This window comes from Haliotis rubra, unplaced genomic scaffold, assembly GCF_003918875.1.
Source record: "Haliotis rubra isolate DU_JTF1 unplaced genomic scaffold, ASM391887v1 Scf48, whole genome shotgun sequence".
NCBI classification, from domain to species: domain Eukaryota; kingdom Metazoa; phylum Mollusca; class Gastropoda; order Lepetellida; family Haliotidae; genus Haliotis; species Haliotis rubra.
In genome coordinates, this window is record NW_025767168.1 from 2,492,164 (window position 1) to 2,512,466 (window position 20,303).

At 40.8% G+C, this 20,303-nt stretch overlaps 1 protein-coding gene across 2 annotated transcripts; it reads left to right on the plus strand.

The window, feature by feature from the left end:
- The first annotated feature begins 12,538 nt into the window (after positions 1 to 12,538).
- On the plus strand, positions 12,539 to 19,879 carry LOC124291044 (5-formyltetrahydrofolate cyclo-ligase-like). 2 transcript variants are annotated; one of them, XM_046727944.1, is made up of 3 exons: positions 12,539 to 12,674; positions 18,034 to 18,289; positions 19,050 to 19,879. In XM_046727944.1, the coding sequence occupies exons 1-3, from the start codon at positions 12,561 to 12,563 to the stop codon at positions 19,301 to 19,303; spliced, it is 624 nt and encodes a 207-aa protein (XP_046583900.1). In that variant the 5' UTR covers positions 12,539 to 12,560; the 3' UTR covers positions 19,304 to 19,879. The 2 variants fall into 2 exon arrangements, with proteins under 2 accessions (XP_046583900.1, XP_046583901.1); XM_046727945.1 differs by lacking the exon at positions 12,539 to 12,674 and adding an exon at positions 14,331 to 14,372.
- Positions 19,880 to 20,303: the final 424 nt, after the last annotated feature.

The following is a 20,303-nucleotide window of genomic DNA, read 5'->3' on the forward strand; positions in this document are numbered from 1 at the left end:
TCCGTCCACAATGCTTGAATATATACTACCGACAAGAAGACAAGGCAACTGATGAAATGATAAGTGAAGGGGAAATGACTATAAATGTCTGTAAAATTAATTTCGGTCGTGTAGATCAATATCGGATTTGTCAACCGTTTTGGGGCGATACATTTAAACGACACTTTGTGGTATACAGTTGATAAACATGGGAATTGGTGCCTGGGGTATTGCCCATCATTTCGCCGGAAGAGTAACCCTAAGTTGGGCCACGTTGGTGGGTGCTTCCACTCTTGCATACACTCTCCATCCAGCAGGGGACATAGAGAGAATCCAATGTCCATATACCTTTTCGACGAAAATAATCGGTTATTATCTGGAGACGATGTGGTCTGACGTTTTCATCTCGCAGGTCAACATTTCTGGCGATATTTCCAGCGAATGATAGAACATTAAGCAAAGTTTCGTCATTATATCTCGGGCCAGATAAATGTTCATTCACAATAACCAACATTAGTTAGCCTGTTATGTGCGATATCGCCAAAATATATATTCATGGTCAGGAATTGTTGCCCTGGCACACGTTCAGGTTTTGCTAACAGTGAATCGGAGGCAAAACCTTACAAGGTAAAGTTCCTTGTTAGAATTGATCTTCAGTAACCCATGCTTGTCGTAAGAGGCGACTAACGGGATGGGGTGGTCAGGCTCGCTGGCTTGGTTGACACATGACATCGTTTACAAATGCGTAGATCGATGCTCATGTTGTTGATCACTGGATTGTCTGGTCCAGACTCGATTATTTACAGACAGCCGCCATATATCTGGAATATTGCTGAGTGCGGCGTAAAACTAAACTCACTCACGCAATGTATACATGGTGTAACGCCACTGGTGCACAGCCTATCCATGGTGGTGCACAGCCCATCCCTGGTGGTGTACAGCCCATCCCTGGTGGTGCCTCGCCCATCTCTGGTGGTGCCTCGCCCATCCCTGGTGGTGCACAGCTGGTGGTGTACAGCCCATCCCTGGTGGTGCACATCCCTGATGGTGCACGGCCCATCCCTTGCCCATCCCTGGTGGTGCATCTGGTGGTGCTGGTGCACAGCCCGCCCATCCCCTGGTGGTGCACAGCCCATCCCTGGTGGTGCCTAGCCCATCCCTGGTGGTGCCTCGCCCATCTCTGGTGGTGCCTCGCCCATCCCTGATGGTGCACAGCCCATCCCTGGTGGTGTACAGCCCATCCCTGGTGGTGCCTCGCCCATCTCTGGTGGTGCCTCGCCCATCCCTGGTGGTGCCTAGCCCATCCCTGGTGGTGCCTGGTGGTGCCAGCCCATCCCTGGTGCTGCCTCGTCTCTGGTGTTGCCTCGCCCATCCCTGGTGGTGCCTCGCTCACCCGAGTCTTTCCTTCCGCTGATAAATCTGTTAGGGGTGACACTGTTCTCCCTGGGGCCCCCCATTGCTTTGGCGGGTGTTTTCGCGTGGAACGGACGGCCCATTTGGTAACCATAGATGTTGAAATTCGCCTTCCCATCCCTGTCATTGCACAGTTCAAATCTCTATAGAAAACAGGACCAGATTTGAATGTGTTGCTTAGTGCAGACAATGATAAGATATTGTCCAGATGTCGTATTTAAGCCCGCCACTCCCACGTCACAACACAAACCCCAGTGGTATTAAACCCATAGTCGAGAAATATACACTTTTTCACGGTACAAGTCCCACAGTCTAGAAATGTACACTTTTGATTGGCCTAATATACGTACGCAGCTTGGGACATCGTACCCACAAATTTACATATTGTAAATATTGTCTCGGAGATGTTTTCAAACGTGCGCTCAGCTCGACTGTACAGTGCGTTCATGTTACCCCCGTGCATGACGTGCATGATGTGAAATTTCATCGGGATTGTATGTTGTGTTTAAATGCAACGACATTTTTCACACAACAAAGACATCAGTATATTTGTTTAACCAATTGTGTTTGAACATTATGATTTCATCTATTAGATTCTGACTTTAGTCATGTTTTCAACAGGTTTCACGATACTGACCCCGGTGTCTGTCGCCTCAGGATCTAATTGTACTAACCAACATAAAAATAGCAATTCCAATAATCACAATGATTAATTTCTGAAACCGGGCTAGGTTCGCGCTCACAACGTGATACGACAACGCGCCTCTGGGCCCAACTGACCATTTAGAAGACAACACGCCTGTGGGGGTAACTCATTATTTCCACGATAAGCCACCTTAGACGATCCTATACATACGGCATTATGTAACTTTATAATATTCAACATGGAGGGACACATGATCAGTTATTTGTTATATTTTATTTTTCAATAGTTAGTTACACTGCTGGGACAGCATGGTAGTTACATCACGGCGTGTCCGCTATATGTGGGAGGAAAGCCCGGAGTAATGCAGGCCTTAGACGTAACCACTTTGGTGGAATCAAGGAATATGAGTGAGTGAGTGAGTTTAGTTTTACGCCGCACTCCGCAATATCCCAGCTATATGGCGGCGGTCTGTAAATAATCGAGTCTGGACCCAGACAATCCAGTGATCAACAGCATGAGCATCGATCTGCGCAATTGGGAACCGATGACATGTGTCAACCAAGTCAGCGAAACTGACCACCCGATCCCGTTAGTCGCCTCTTACGACAAGCATAGTCGCCTTTTATGGCAAGCACATGGGTTCCTGAAGACCTATTATCCCGGATCTTCACGGGTCATCAAGGAATATGGGTATGGTGCGCACTAACCATGGCACAGGGAATCTGAGATTCGCTTCCACGATCAAAGGTTTCTTGCAAACTTTAGGGATACAATTCAGTTAGAAGAATTTCTGCACCTAAGACAAGTCGTCCCTCAATGGACATACCGCATTTGTTCTGGCATCATGATAGTTGTGTATTTTTATAGACACTATTTGTATACATTTCCATTCTGTTCGAACATGTTTTTAATTCACATTATATTACGACACAACCCCCGTTTATATTGAGTCCATGTGATCGCGTAGTAGTTAAGGCGTTACCTCGTCAAAGTAAGACCCGGGTTCCTTTTCCCTTCACAAAGCCCTTTTCAATTATTACATAGCTTTAACATTGGTGCATCATTCTCCCTGTCTCCATTTCTCTTGTCTTTGCCTCGACGTGAGACTAAACGGTATAATGTCATTGAAACTTAAGGGCGGGTAGTTTGAGTTGGCAAGAACCAGGGAATGGATCCGGGGTGAGTGTATGTGTACCGAACTACGAGCCCTGGAGATATGGAGGACAGTCATTCATTAATGGGCGGCACTTTATCTCATGGTACATTACACAGTGCGTTTGATTCACGTTACGACCCGGGCAGACTATATGGTTCTGCCGTGTGAAGGAGACACATGCTTACAAAGGCATCGCGACATAATCTCTATATCCAGGGCGCCCTGTGAAATTGAGAAGCGTTCACCTCGCTTGTAGAATACCATTTTGTCCCGGAAATAACTTTAGCTATCATATCCATATACATTTATAAAGCCCTTTTCAATGCTTCTTTGAGCCGGGTAATCTGGACTTGGTAGATAATTCTCAGTCTTGAGATGGATGTATCTTTTCTCTTATTCTCTGGGAGACCGACTACCGTCGACACTGCGTAAGTACGTTCGTATTGGAACGCGGTAATGTCGTATTAAAACAATTAAATGAAGTGTGAGGTTTCTTTCCATAGATTGTCGCAAGAGGCGACTTACGTAAGCAGGTGGTCAGGCTCGCTGACTTGGTTGACACATGTCTTCGTGCCTCAATGTGCGTAGAACGATGCTCATGATATTGATCACTGATTTGTCTAGCCCAGGGAGGATTATTTACAGACCGCCGCCATATAGCTGGAATATTGCTTAGTGCGGCTTAAACAACAAACCAACCATATCTTTCCTTAGATTATGGCGTGTTCGCACACTAAGGTCTGTCTTTCTTGGTTTTCAAGCCGGTTTAGATGTAATGTTTTGCCGGGTTTTGTACCACAGGGTGTCACTCTTCTCGCTAACCTTTATATATATAAATCTTATGAACTATAATTTCTGGATTAGCGTAGACTTTCCCAAGCTGTTATCTGTGTTAACCAGGATACGATTGTGTCATTGTCCAATACAACCATCTATTAGTAACACCGTGTCATGTATAGCCCTAATCATGTCTCCCGTGGGCAGTGTTCATAATCACCTCGTTATCTCTCCGGCTGTCCTTTGAAGTTCACTCCTAAAATTTTGTTAACGTGTAAACTGTTACAATCAGACAGTCTGGTATTCCGACAACACCTGTAGATACAGCCCCAGGTTTATGTACGTCTGTTTGCCGTAGTTCTGTACTAGAGCCCTAATCATCATATTTCTCTTTGCTCACTTGTCTCATTGAATGTTACGAACGATTAAAATTTGGAAGTTCGAACTGCTTATTAGATACTGATTTCATTTGAAATACGAATGTTTCTCTGTGGCGAATAAAACCAAGGACATTTAATTTGAAATTAACTTTTCCTGAGATAAAACTAAATTCTATAAGACTGTTACTGTACAAGGCCAGTTTGTATTTCATTCACATTTTCTCATTCTATCAAGTGCAATCTCTGGACAGCTGGTGGACCAAGTCTGGCAAGAGCGTAGGTTTAGGTGGTAAGGTGCAGTAAATGACAATGGTTTGAATCTCTGTAAACCAACACCAAGCGAACTATTTAACTCGATGGAGACCGACAACTAAAATGTCAGTAAAGCAAGAATGTTTGACTACTCAAATGTGAAAAAACAAGAACGTTGGACTACTCAAATGTAAAAACCAAGAATTATTGACAACTCAAATGTAATTTATTTTTGTCCAAATATACCACTCAAATGTTGTACGGTTATATTGTTGGACTATTCAAATGTCATTAAAGCCAAAACGTCAGACACCTAAATGTGGATTAAAACTAAAATGTCTTTAAGCTCAAATGTAAATTAAGAAAGAATGTCCAACCACTCAAATGTCAATAAAATGTCGACATGTCAGAATGCCAGAACATAGGACTGCTCAGATGTCAGAATGCCAGAATATAGGACTGCTCAAATGCCAAAAATATGGACGACCAAAATGTAAGTGGGCACATTAGAAGTTTTATTGTCATTATCACATTCTTATCATCATCGGGGCGGTGGGATAGCTTAGTGGTTGAAGCGTTCGCTCGTCACGCCGAAGGCCCGGGTTCGATTCCCCACATGGGTACAATGTGTGAAGTCCATTTCTGGTGTCCCCGCCATGATATTGCTGAAATATTGCTAAAAGCGGCGTAAAACTAAACTCGTTCACTCCCTCTTATCATCGTCATCATCATCATGCTTATCAGAAGTGTCATGCACATCCTCACCACCGCCATCGCAGTGCTTGTCACATTAAAGATTATCCCTGTGCTATCGGGAGACATCTTCTGTGTGTAATTCACGTCATGAAATGGGCATCGGACTTTGATTTATCATCATCTTGTTATGAAAAAACAACACGTTTTCTGCTCAACAGCTGCAGGGCAAGTCGAACAGGACGGGTAACAATGCCCATCTGGTAAAGGACGTCAGAGGCACAAGGGGCCGCGTCTTCGCACTGTTAATTTATTTTGTGTATTTTCTTTCTTTTTTTACGTTACATCAGGCGTTTCTCGTGACGTCAGTCCACCCTACCCCTAGTTCTTACGTCATTGTGCCTACTAATAAGGTCACGGTGACCTAGTGTTAAGAAGGTCGTGTACACCACGTACAAGGACGTATGAGATACATGTATACCGTTCAAGCGTGTTGCAAAACATATCTCCAGAAGTCTGAAGTACAGAATTCCGTGTCACTCACGAACATTTGAAAAAAGAAACGATACACGAATTCCCCATAATCAAGTAACACATTGACCACAGGCTGGTTGGCTGGTTGGTTTGTCGTTTAACGCCTCACGTAGCAATATTCCGGCTATTTGGCGGCGATGTGTAAATAATCGAGTCTGGACCAGACAAATCAGTGATCAACAGCATGAACATCAATCTACGCAAACTGGCAGCTGGGAACTGAGAAATCAAATTGATTTTGGTGAAGTTGTAACTGACTTTTTTGACTGCCGTGGTGGCTTACGTCAGGGATGTCCAACACATTTATCCCTTGTTATAAACAAGTTATACCTTGATGTTAGGAATTATAGAAAACATAGAATTCAGCTTTGTCTAATATAACTTTTCATGCTACCTTTTGCTGATGATGTGATTCTGGTGTCCAGTACTGTAATTGGTCTTCGAAACCAACTTGATATACGCTCAGATTATTCAGACGAATACTGTTATATATAGTTCGCAAGTGGTCGTCCTATGGCTATTAGAGAGAAATGGTGTTTCAAAGGTTAACGTATGAATGTTGTACATCAATATAAATACCTCAGTATATTGTTCACACATACGGTGAATTTATCATTCAATTGTTTTTATTCCAGCATAGTAGACAGTAGGTACAGTCACATGGGCATGTACAGTTGTACAGGCTTCAAGAGATGGACAATGAAAGCAAAGGGAAGTAGCTCATTTGGCTGTACCAAGGCTCACCAGCATACAAAATATCTCTCTCTCTCTCTCTCTCTAGTCTAGGGAGGGAGAGATAAACTGTATTTCCGACATTCAAGTAGGCTATTCCATATAACAACAGTATTAAAAATCGCTATAAGCACATGCGCAAATGCATGGGCGGATCAAGGAATTTTCAAAGGAGGGGTTTCAGGGGTTGGAACATTTTTACCTCTCTCTCTCTCTCTCTCTCTCTCTCTCTCTCTCTCTCTCTCTCTCTCTCTCTCTCTCTCTCTCTCTCTCTCTCTCTCTCTCTCTCTCTCTCTCTCTCTCTCTCTCTCTCTCTCTCTCTCTCTCTCTCTCTCTCTCTCTCTCCCCGTGAAAGAACAAGCCCCGTGAGGTAATCCTGCGTTGTCTGTGATGTGGATTCGGATGTAATGTATCTGATTAAAGTTGTGCAGGTTTGTTTGAAATATAAAGTTCCAGGCACAATGACTGCAAAGGGAAGTAGCTGTGGCAGTAGGCCAATACTATATAAAGTCAGATGTAATTTATCTGACTAGAGTTGTATAAGCATATTTGGGCTACAAAGGTTCAAGAGTGGCACAATGTTTGCAAAGGGTGGTAAGTCTATGGCTGTTTGCCAATAGTATACACCATCAGATAGACAATAGAGAAAAAACATTCTTAATGATGGGATCTAAACACCAAGTTCTATGGTTTTATCTTACTCTCGTTGTTTGAAATAGTGGCGTGAAATAATTAATATGTCTGCACATCGTTTGCCTAAAAATGGCCTAAACCATGCTTGTACGTCTTGATATTCTTGGTCAGAACACTTGGGCATCATATACTAGTATCCGCTCATTACTGTTTAGATATGGCTTTGGCTTTATTGGTTATTATCGCAGACAAACATAATGGCACGGTATATATTTTCAGACAGTTTCCTATGCATGCCATCGACATGTTCAACCAGGAATGACATTCATCTATTTATGAAAATTCAAGACATGATTCCTATCGTCAGTTTATATCGCTGCTTGAACCTAGATCTTACTCAGCTAACTTACGCTACTGGAATGTTCGTAATGATTGTGTACGTTTTAAACAAGGCCTTACGGATTAAGTAAATTAATCGAGGAAAACATTAGCTCTTGAAAAATGTGTTACGTTATGGAGTATATGGTTATTTTGCCCAACATATGGCAACCTACAAAACTGGTATCTGTGACAATAGCAGCCAATGGTAAAATACTCTCTTCCTTAATGTCCGGTAAAGAACCTTCAACACCGAGTAGCACTATTTATCCAACATACATTATTGTTAAGAAATGATTTGAGGCCCTATATTGGATAATGGTATATATACTATTCCAAAAAAGAAACGCATAACCCAGAAATCTGTTGTATTTTCAACACAAATAGACTTTAAAAATGATTTTTTACATCAGTTTAGAAGAAGGTAATGTCTACACAACCAAGTGGATAATTTTAGATAACGGAGACGTTGAGCGCGATGGTGACCACGTAGCATGGTCCTGACGTCGGGTCTCCTGTCTCTCAGTCCAATCTCTCTCAACCTGTTCCCTACAGTTTCACCGGATATCCTCCGCAGTCCAGGCCGCACTCTGGCTGCTGTGCTCTCACGATCACGGAAATGTAGTACCCGGATGTACGGATCTTGGGCTGCAGTGGTGACTCGAGGTCTGCCTGTACGGGGACGGTCATTTGTTATACCTGTTTGGTTGTAACGAGCTGCACGCAGTGATATCCTGCTCAGACTAACATTCAGACGCCTGGCAACAGAAAGTTGGTAATCTCCAGCGTGCATTCGTTCAATGGTGATGTTCCGTGTCGCAGCGTCAAGACTTAGCGTAGTGATTTGACCTTGAAGCTCCTTCAAAACGGATGCCGATTTCCGAAAGTAATCTGGATTTTTATAGCCAGACAGTGCATGCTCTTCGCTGCACAATTTCAACTGGAAGGTGATTTCTGTTGCGTTGTGGTGATGCTTTTTTAATTCTTGTAAGAAATTTCATCAAAATCAACATTTTCAGGCAAAGTCGGCTTTTCACTTGTGTAATTGTGTAAATTCATGTTATCAACACTTTTGTTACATATTTTGACGATTGTTTGAACACAATAGGTAATTAGTAGATTTTAAAATTCAAAACGCCCATGCGTTTCTTTTTTGGGATAGTATGTATGTTAATGGTACGATGTAACTCCTCTGTATATGGGCCTATGGCATTTCATGCAAATAAGGAATTGAACTGACAACACATTTTCACATTGACTCATGCCGGTATTTCAGTGCTACACCCCGACGTTCCATGCCGCATGGGTGCGTGAATGAATTTACGTCGTTTTTAGCAATATCACTGCGTAGGATCCAGAAATGGGCTTCACACATTGTACCTATGTGAGGAATCGAACCGGGTCTTCGGCTGGACGAGCGAACGCTTTAACCACTAGGCTACCGCACCAGACTATGCCGCATGGAAACCCTACTCAGAAATACTATACGACTCCGACCCAGCCAGTCTTTGTTTTATCCACTCAATACCAAGCGTGGTAACAAGCTTCATCTTTTGACGTCTCTTGTTAAGACTGGGGTAGCCTAGTGGTTAAAGCATTGGCTCGTCACGCCATAGACCCGGGTTCGAATCCCTTCATGGGTACAATGTGTGAAGCCCATTTCTGGTGTCCCCTGCCGTGATGTTGCTGGAATATTACTAAAAGCGGCGTAAAACCAAACTCAGTCAGTCTTGTTAAGACATTCGGCTCTACGCTTTATCGACTCAAAAACGGAGGCGTAACCATGTATAAGGTCGTTGACCTCGCACCACTTCGTTTTTGTAATATACCTCTGATTTGACAGACTGTGCCTTCCTGACCTGAATATAAAGTCCTAAATACCACAATATTTACATGACCAGTCGTTGTAATCATGAATGAGGTTAAGACATATACTTACACGCATTCCGTCATCTAGTTGTGAACGTTATTTCATCGCTGGTGTGAGTGATTTGGGTTTCACAACGTTTACGTGCCAGTATTTCAGTTATATCCCCATTTGGTATTGGATAAGGAAACTCACGGGGATGTAGGTCGTAGACGTGTACCTTTGTGATGCCATTGACGGTGGAAACTAAATGACTAATTATGGGACTAAAGATCGTGATCGGGACGAAGGTAGGATTCGAACCAGTGATTCTGACACGGCCATAAGGCACATTACCTCTAGACTACTTTGTTTGTAACTAGAACAGACAAACAGGGGATTTCATATCCCGATTGTGTTGGTAAAGATCGTGATCGGGACGAAGGTAGGATTCGAACCAGTGATCCTGACACGGCCATAAGGCACATTACCTCTAGACTACTTTGTTTGTAACTAGAACAGACAAACAGGGGATTTCATATCCCGATTGTGTTGGTGGCCGGTTTGACAGGCCAAGACTCTATGTATTCAGGCCGTCCTGGTACAGCTTGAAGGTGTGAGTTTGTTTTAACTTCGTTTTGCGAATATGGGATTCAAACCCAGTATCATAGGTTTCTGGTAATGTCTAAGACAGTTGGGCCACCCGACTCTTTCAATCTCTTCGTTTTACATCAAGTATAGGTTGCAGGGAATCAATTGTGCCACTGTGTAAAATCTCACTGATAACCTTGTCGGTAACAATTGAACATGTGCGTCTAGCTCAAGAAAGTACTACAACGGCACATAACTTAAAGCCTGGTTTGTTTATACTGGTCTGACATTTCTGCACTGTAATGTAATCTGTGACGTGTGCAATACTTTTTGTTGATCTGTTTTCATTTACAAAATATTCACGCGCACGTACTCACATTTCCATATGCGTGTGGAATGAATATTACGTATTACGACGTTTTCCCATCAGAATGCAATGTGCTTATAATATTTCAACACGTGCACTTACGTCAACTGAGATTAGTTGCATGATTCTTTGCATGTACTAACCTCTGTAGCATGTTGACGTGAATTCCTCAGTATCACTGCTCTGACATAAATGCAAATTAAAAATACGATCACACCAAATTTGCATGACATGAACATTTTTTAAAAGAAGGGAATACAGAAAAGCTTTACTTTGACTGACACAACATAACATCGCATAAAAATTACCCAAAACCTGATTAATAAAACCAGCAACTTCTTTCAGCTTGTATTTTTTTTGGGACAAAACAACTTTTTAAAGAATATTTTGTTGTGAAATTGTTGTGTGTGGTCTGTTGTACAAATTTATTCTGTCGGTATTTACGACCGTTGGGCGACATGGCCAGCATATTAAGTGTTAGAGAAACACGTCGGTCTCTCTGCTTGGCTGGTTTCTTAATACATGACTTTTTATGGCGAATATGTGTGACATTTGTTTCAGCTGAAAATTTCCGAGAAATGAGGTCAGAAGAAGAAACTGGACATTTGCCCCTTAAACCTAAGGTTGTACTTATGGGCGAACTTCGAGATCTACTCGGAATGCTTTAAGCCTACTTACCAGTTATTACATTCATATACTGGACAAAAATAGTTAGGGATATATGCAAATTTTGAAATTATGAATAATGATCTATTTATTAATTGACACACTGATAAAATATCAATCATAAAAATACCAATATCCCTAACTTATTTTGTCCAGTATATGATCAGGTTTTACATGAAATTCGCTGGAAAATAATTAGATCGAAATAATATAAAAAACAACGCTGAGAGGACAAACATCAAAACATTGTTTGTTTTATTTTACAACTGAACTTGGAAGATCTCTGTAAATTTAATATGCTGCAGTACCACTACTATTTTAATACTAAAACGCCAATAAGTGTGTTTGGACATATTACACGTGATTTGATATATTTGCCATGTTTATTATTGCTATTCGATTAATAAAAATGTGATAATACGAATTGTATTAGAATTCCCTTGTAGTAATGAACACAAAACAATACTTAGTTATATTTTCAAAAGTCCTACTTGTTTCCATCGCTGTAACAGATGGTGCTATACTGGAGGATTAAGGTTTGGAATACATTAAGTAAACGTCTTCGGGCGTTAAACTGTCTCCTTTTACAAGAAACGATACGAAGTGAAACGGCGTCATCTGGTGCGTGAGTGAGTGAGCAAGGCTAAACACCGCTTTGAACTCTCTGACAACTACTGCATTACTTACGATGTTCGTTTAGCATAAATGAATCAACAATTGGTTTCTTGTTGCCAACATTTAGCCATACCGCAAAGACAGAAGGATTCGCTCACACAAACTGAATGAATATGCATAAATATTGCGTAAATGTGCCAGGAATCAATAGAAGCACATAACGTATTTGTCAAAAGCAAAGCCGAGTGTGCGATTTCAACTGCATCATATATTCCACCAGCGCGACCCGTCAAAAACACATGCAAAGGCAAGTAAATTGTGCACCCGAAAAAACATGGGAAGATAAGGTACAAGTTCAAAACGGGAATTGAATCTGATATTACATAGTAACTGATGCGTCAGTTATTTGAATGTCCTCCATATGCCAACCATAACTAGCGTAGAAACGTCAACTTCAATTTCGTAAGCTTGATAAGCAGCCTCGGACCAAAAGCCGTATCGCCCATGCAGATGTATATGTCTTACCTAAATTTTTCACTCCAAACATTCAATCGATGCTATCAATTAGGACTTTCATCATTTCACATGCCGTCGTTGCAGTATATTTTAGATGGCATGTGCATCCATCTTTTACAAATTTACCTGAATCCCTGAAGACATCTAGACATTTAATAGTACACCAACTTGACCAAGCCATTCAAACAACGCAATGATTGTCTGTTAGCTCAGATTTGATAGCTATTCGTCTACCTATGATTACACTTTTCATGAAAAAACAATGTGTCAGTTTCACACTCATTATATCCGTGAATGTGGAGCCTGCATGGCTGTGTATTTTAAAACAAGAGTTCTGGGAATAAGTCTTTAATTACAGAGTTACCTCCCCTCGCCTTGGGGACACGATGGCGGTCTCCATACGACAAGCCAAAGTTTTACTGAGAAAAGACATGAAGACAAAATTGTCAGCTATACCAGATCGCATCAAGGCTATCCAGTCGCAGATTGTCACAAGGAAGGTAAATCATGTACCGCATTCTTGTTTCTGATTAACGTGCTGAGCAACACGACATCCTTTTGTCAGGTCGAATTGTGTTTGTGTTCACGTGGGATATACGAATTAACTCCCCTTGACCACAGAAAGCCAACAAGAGATTATTTTACGAGTGCTTCAACTATATTCAGTTTCGGAGTGAGTGAATGAGCATGGTTTTACGCCGCTTTTAGCCATATTCCAGCAATATCGCGGCAGGGGACACCAGACATTGGCTTCACACATAGTGACCATGTAGGGAATCGAACCCGGGTCTATGGCGTGACGAGCGAACGCTTCAACCACAAGGCTATCCCGACGCCCCCCAGTTTCGGAAATGCTAGGTTGAGCTTGTTATGTAATATTATAATATATATACTGTAAAATGATTGTATACAGAATAGACTTTTGTTTGTTAGTCTTCAAATTGGTTGTGTTACTGTTCATTCCCAAGTTGAAACTAAAAACGTAACCGAGAATCTGTCCATGAATGAACAAACGATGCTAAAATATGTAACTTGTTGTTACCCTGCCCTGCACTTGGCGTTAAGGGATTTCAATGTACTGATCATCTGTGAGCCAATATTCACGTTATGGTATCTCATTTTGATAGAACTGTAAGGTGGGCATTTGTCTTGAATAGTGCGATTTGCTTCACACACACAAACCTAAACAACCACACGCCTGAGAGAGATAAGATAACACAAAATTGATTGTCTAGCATTCAAACAGCCAATGCAATGCATATAACAACAAATTATTTAAGGTACATGTACATGTACACGTACACACACGCACGCACGCACGCACACACACACGTCAAGCTGATCACAATATAAGGATCAATTATAATCAAAGTACATAATATAATAATCACTCGTGCCACATCATTGATTTCAGTATTTCAATTTGGAGGAAGATTTAGAAGTTTTATGCTGTATGGGACAAATGGTTTTGAAGTTCTACTAGTTTTGTAGTACATGAATTTGAAAGGACGGCCAGTATGCAGAAATTCATAACATTCATTTTAAAAATGTGATGGATCCGATTGAATGGCCAGAGCTTTCTTTTAACTCTTGACTCTTGAAAAGGAAGACTGACTGACTGAGTGTAGTTTTACGCCGCTTTTAGCAATATTCCAGCAATATCACGGCGGGGGACACCAGAAATGGGCTTAACACATTGTGCCCATGTGGGGAATCGAACCCGGGCCTTCGGCGTGACGAGCCAACGCTTTAACCACTAGGCTACCCCACCGCCCCTTGAAAAGGAAGAGGTTCAAAAGAGAATTTTGCTGGATATAAGAGGAAGATTGCCATACCATGCGTGAAAGCAGAAAGTTGAAATACTATTGATGAATGTTTGGTAGAATAATTTCAAGAGCAGAAAACACTTCTTAAGAAAACACATCTCCTACACAGAGTATTTCGCAATCAAAACAACTCACCACTTCCTAATTAACATTCACAACAAATCACCGTCTACGAACCAGTCTAACTAATATATACTATTATTCAATTATTAATACACGTCTACGAAATCACCGTCTACGAACCAGTCTGGGTTACGAATCCACCGCGTCTACGAACTGGTTCAGTCTACGAAATCACCGTATCCCGTCTCTGTGACGTCATATGAGGAATAGATATGAGGGCTGATGCAGAATTCATCTACATTTCAGGGGGTAAATTATCTTGTTTACAGGTTTGTATAAACCTGAAATCGTGACAACTGTTGTGGAAAATGAAAGCTATATTTTCTCACAATCTACTGTCATATAATTTTGTCTCCTGCTTTGCCAAGTTTCCGAGTTACAACTTGTTTTCATAGACGATTCTGTCAAAATCGCTTGGTGTCGTTAGGCCTTATTTGTATAATGACTGATCCAAATTGATCCCATTTCTGTGCTTTTTTACCTCGATATTTAATCATGTCATGTAAAACTATGACGTCTATTACGTATGATATTAAAAATTGACATTTGATTTATTTGAATCGGTAAACTAAACAACCCTATTTTGCCATTGCTAGAAGAATCTGAAATTTTACTTAGGTACATTGTAACTAGGTACATAGAGTTTTAGCACACAGCAAATGCTTATATGTATTTCTTATGCAACAATGAAGTTCTGTTTGTATTCTCAAAACAGTTTCGGCCCATAAGTTCCCACAATACAGTAATTGTACTTCCTCGTTGTAACGAATGAATGGTTTATTCTCATGAAGATCACGCGATAGTGACAGAGAAAAATACAAATGTACAGATTTGTTTCATGGGAGCATACGTCGTCCGGTTTTCACATAGTTGCTTATTTTTAACAATAGTGCTTTATGCGTACAAGACATGAGGGATATAAATTTATCTAATGATGGATAATTACAATAATAGTTAGGCAGGAATGAATTTCTTACATTACTTAAACATGGACAATATAACATGAAGTGAAGTTCATCTCCTATTGTGTTCTTACACAATGTACATAATCTTTCTTCTTTAATAATATTATACCATCTACCTGTTTCTACTGAAAGTTTATGGTTACAAGTTATAATATAGGTAAGCCAAATGCGTACATTTAATGGGAGGTGTAATAGATAACTTTCAAGGTAACCCGTGTTAGGAGGTATAAACGTACACATGTTATTTGTCATCATTCACTTGATGGCCAGTTAATGAATTTATAACAGGTATAATTAGTGGTAACACCACTTAGATTACCCGACAAAGGTTCCCATTTGGCATTTCTTTTGTCTGGAGTAAATATTCAACATTATAAACATCGATCAAAGGATTAACCGATAACACGCTGATTGATTAATTACTATTGTCTTACACAGCGGATTTGTCAAAATGTAGTGTTTATGTATGTAGATTTACTAATCTATACTGAATACACTCTTTCGTGTCTGTGTCTGCGTAAAAACAACGTCCTTCTTTCAAAGGATTAACCGCCAATACAGTGATTGATTGCTCATTATTGACAAACTAAATTACCATTTTTAAAGAATGGCGGACATTATGCAGTCAGTTGCCAGGTGTGCTATCCTGGGTGACCAATGTGACATACCTGAAACGATATATCACTTTTTCGTATACTAGACTGTTAAAAGACACATTACTTGGAACAGCTGCAGATGAATGGCATATCACTCGTTTTTTGTGGATATTGATGGATACATTCCTCGAACAAGGTAATGGCCTGACATTGTTCCTATAAATTTAATCTGTTTTAATTTTAATATTTGCATTTTGTTTTTTTATTCATTTGTCGTAGCATTCAACAGAATCGTTGTTTTCGCCGTGAAGTGTAATGAGACATACACTAGGGCGTGTGTGCGAATTATGATTCACATTGGCAAACTATAAACTGTCTAGATATTACAGTCCTGTTATAAATGCACTATAAGTATCAGCAGATCGTCTGCTTTTTATTTAGTTTCAAAATGCATACAAGTATGATAATAAACTAATTACGATTATAAGACCAAATATAAAGACGTACATGGACTAGTATCTACATACTGGTGAGTGGACGTTAACCACGTGAATGTAGCAAGAAATTTATCGCGCAGTATTGTCACTTCGACCCCCCACCTCGCTTCCGTGGAAGAAATCGTTATGTTATAAGTTGTGTCATGCAAAATGCTTTTGGTTATGATTCAAATACATATTTAACTACGAGTAGAAAGTAGTTTTGATTTTCGAACTTGATGAAAACAAACCATAATCTCATGAATTCTAACAGACTTTAGCCCGTGACTTCACGATTTTCAAAAATGGCGGCGCCCTGTCGAGAACATCCGCCAGTCTGAGTATAAATGCTATTTAGGTTTGTTTTCACCGAGTTACAAAATCAAAACTACTTTCTACTGGTAGTAAAATATGTATTTGATTGATGGCCAATAGGACTTTGCATGACATAGCGTATAACATAACAACTTCTCTCGTGGAAGCGAGGTGGGTGTCAATATAATACTACTTACAGTATTACTGTTACTTCGACCACAACCTCGCTTCTGAGGCAGAAATCGTTATGTTACAAGTTGTGTCATGGAAAATCTTTATGGTCATCAATCATATATATATTTTACTACGACTAGTAAGTAGTTTTGATTCTTTAACTTCCGTGAAGCGATCTGAACACAAGTAAGATATCGTTTCAGGCTTCCACAACGCTCGCTTCGCACTCACAAACATAACCCATTTTGCACGAACTGCGGGGTCCTGTGGAAATCTGTGCATGGCGACACCATCGCCCGACATCTAGGAGCAATTGACGACAACGCAACGATTTGGCATGTCTTCGTTGATGTCGAGAAATCATCAAAATGACGAGCTTGCTACACACTTTCTATACAACTATAGTTTGGCATGAAATGCATGTGGACCCGGTTTTTTGTAAATATCTCTTCATCCAATGACCCAATCGATCTCAAACTGTGCAAGTGGAGGTTTTGTCAGACAACCTAATCACATTGTAAATCACCGATTTTATGCATTTGTATTAAAGAATCTGTCTATGTCACTGTCAACAAAATAAACAACAGAACGCAGAATGCTTGCAGAGGGAGGGAGCCAATAACCTGTAACAGGTTCATGTAATCCGACACCTTATAAATCGGTTTGCTACGTTTGCTCTCTTTTTTTGCTCTCTTTTATTAAAAAATTCAACACATTTCTAATTAAACGTTTATCATCATCTGAATAGGCTTTCATGATGACAGCTAGAAGTAGTAAATGTGAATGATCCAAACGGTCTGTCACTGTGCAGTGCACAGGTAACTATCATGAACTGCACGTGCATTGACCTTTATGACCCAACACTGCCGCTGTTACAGGTCATTGGCTCCCTCCCTCTGCAAGCATTCTGCGTTCTGCTGTTTATTTTGTTGACAGTTACATAGACAGATTCTTTAATACAAATGCATAAAATCGGTGATTTACAATGTGATTAGGTTGTCTGACAAAACCTCCACTTGCACAGTTTGAGATCGATTGGGTCATTGGATGAAGAGATATTTACAAAAAACCGAGTCCACATGCATTTCATGCCAAACCATAACTGAAAATCCTTCCTCATATGACGTCACTGCAGTGCTCTAGACACAGAGTTACGTAACCTGTCTGTGGTTTCGTTGGCGGGCGAGAGTGAAGCTGGCGACTTTTTGGCAACTTTTAATCGCTCGGTACTAATTAACCACAAGTTTTTAAAGAATGAAATTGGTGTTCCGCATAAGACTGACCACAAATCTTTCATATGTAATGGTTAAAAGAGTAAAAAAAACAAAGTTTATTTGTTCTTGAAGGACTTGAACCTCTGTTTACCTCCTCACCTTTTCGGCAGGTGCTTGCATTGCCAGTCTTCCAGACCAGCAGGCGAGTGTCAGTGTACCTGAGCATGAAGAGTGAGGTTAGTACAGATGCACTTGTACAGCACATCCTCAACGCCAACAAGGCGTGCTTCATCCCACGTTACGATGGCGTGGGGATGTCCATGGTGCGACTGGCGTCATGGCAGGACTATCAAGACCTTCCGGAGACAAAATGGAAGATTAAACAGCCCCCAGTTGATGAACAGCGAGAAGACGCTCTGGACACAGGTATGGTGCAGATCTGTATTAAAAATGGTGGGGTGAGTGAGGTGATGATCGATGCCAATAAACAATATTCCTCCTGTGTCAAGGCAACCTGGAAAATATTGCTCCTTAGAAGGCAGATGAAGTGGTTCATAGTTCTGGCAATCTACCAGCCATGTGAGAATACACAATCAGATCTATGTCAGTATCAAGGCGACCTCAAAAGATCGCTTCTCATGAGGAAGAGCTGGGGTTCATAGTTCTGGCAATGACTTGCCAGGTGAGAATACACAATCATTATTTGCATCACACATTGTCACTACCTGACACTGATGGAAGCAAGCTCTTGGGACTAGCGTGGGTTTCTTGAATTCTGTTCTGTTTAGTAGCCTAAGTGAGCACTTGCCCATTTACTCACCCACATTAAAAATCGCACACACACTCACACATTCCCCAAACATATAAACACCCAGTTAAGTGTCAACTCACTTAACCAACCACCCAAATACTTGTCTACTCACTCTCTCACTACTTCACTTGCTCACTCAATACCGCACACACACACGCACACACTCACACATTCACAAAATATATAAGCACCCAGATACCTGTAAACTCACTCAACCAACCAGCCACCTACCTGTACCTACCTGTACCTGTCAGCTCACACTCCCTACTACATTGACTCAATAAAATGCCCCTGTCTCCAATGATACCAACCAACCAACCAGCCACACTCACCACCCCACCTCTAATGACAGATACAAACTCTTGTCCTTTGCAGGTGGATTGGATGTAATTTTGACCCCGGGTGTTGCCTTCACCCCTCAAGGAGTTCGGTGCGGGCATGGCAAGGGTTACTATGACAACTACCTACATCAGTGTGAGGAGAGAGGTAAAAAACCTGTCACAGTTGCCCTGGCCTTCCGAGAACAGATCTGTGCAGATATCCCAACTACTGAAGCAGACCACAACATAGACTACGTCATCTACCCCACCGATAGGGAAATACAAGATGCTCTCAAGGATGTAACTTGAGTTTCCAAAATATGCCTTTTTTCGAGTCTCAACAAGAATATTTTTCTATCATCATAGAAATTTGTTAAACTGCTGATATTAATGGTCAGTATTTTAATACTAATGAAGTACACTTGTGTGAAATTATTGTAATAGTTTTGGTTATTAATAACAAATAGAGATTATTATATGAACATGTTTCTTATACTGATTTTATAATATTTCATCAAGTATCAGAATGTATGTATTTTCCAAGGTTGTATGATGCATACATTAATTTATAAAAGATTAATAAATCAGTATGACACGTAGTTTTGATATTTACAAATCTACCTAATAGTTATAAACCTTTTGAGCTCCCATTTAGAAACTGCAGCGATCACAGCCACTATCTGAGAAAAACACAATCGTCAGTAGTGTAACCAATCCTCAGTGTGACAATGAATCCAACCTTATGTCAGGATAGGTTTTGAATTACATGAACAATGCTGTCTACACTAATCCACATGAAGTGATATTTGCACAAGAGCACATATGATGTTTATGAAGTCTGTTGTATCTGAAACAGGGAAATAAATACATATGTTTTTTTTCAAACAGGATTTGGAGTATCATTCGACAAGGCTTTCTGGGAAGTCGTTTTTGTCTTTTTGTTATCAGTATGATTCTTCTAGATGTTTTAGTTATGTTTGTGTAGGTCTCCATCCCCTGGAAGATTGACAACTGTCTGTTCAGACAAGAAACACCTGTCCCCATTGTCCTGTGGTTGAGTCACAGCCACGTCAGTTTGTGTACACACATCCATGTTGACAGTGTGTGAGTTAGTTTACACCACACTCAGCAGTTTGTAGATAATCGAGTTGGGACCAGACAATCCAGTGATCAGCAGCATGAGCATCAATCTACGTAATTGGGATACGATGACATGTGTCAACCAAGTCAACGAGCCTGACCACCCAATCCCGTTAGTGGCCTCTTACGACAAGCATGAAGGTCATTTCTAACCCGGATCTTCACGGGT

What these genes read in the sequence shown, in the direction of transcription:
- LOC124291044 (XM_046727944.1), top strand. Translation starts at nt 12,561, where the DNA reads ATGGCGGTCTCCATACGACAAGCCAAAGTTTTACTGAGAAAAGACATG. An exon ending in CGCAGATTGTCACAAGGAAG is followed by an intron (nt 12,675 to 18,033) that starts GTAAATCATGTA and finishes CCTTTTCGGCAG; the next exon opens with GTGCTTGCATTGCCAGTCTT. An exon ending in AGAAGACGCTCTGGACACAG is followed by an intron (nt 18,290 to 19,049) that starts GTATGGTGCAGA and finishes TGTCCTTTGCAG; the next exon opens with GTGGATTGGATGTAATTTTG.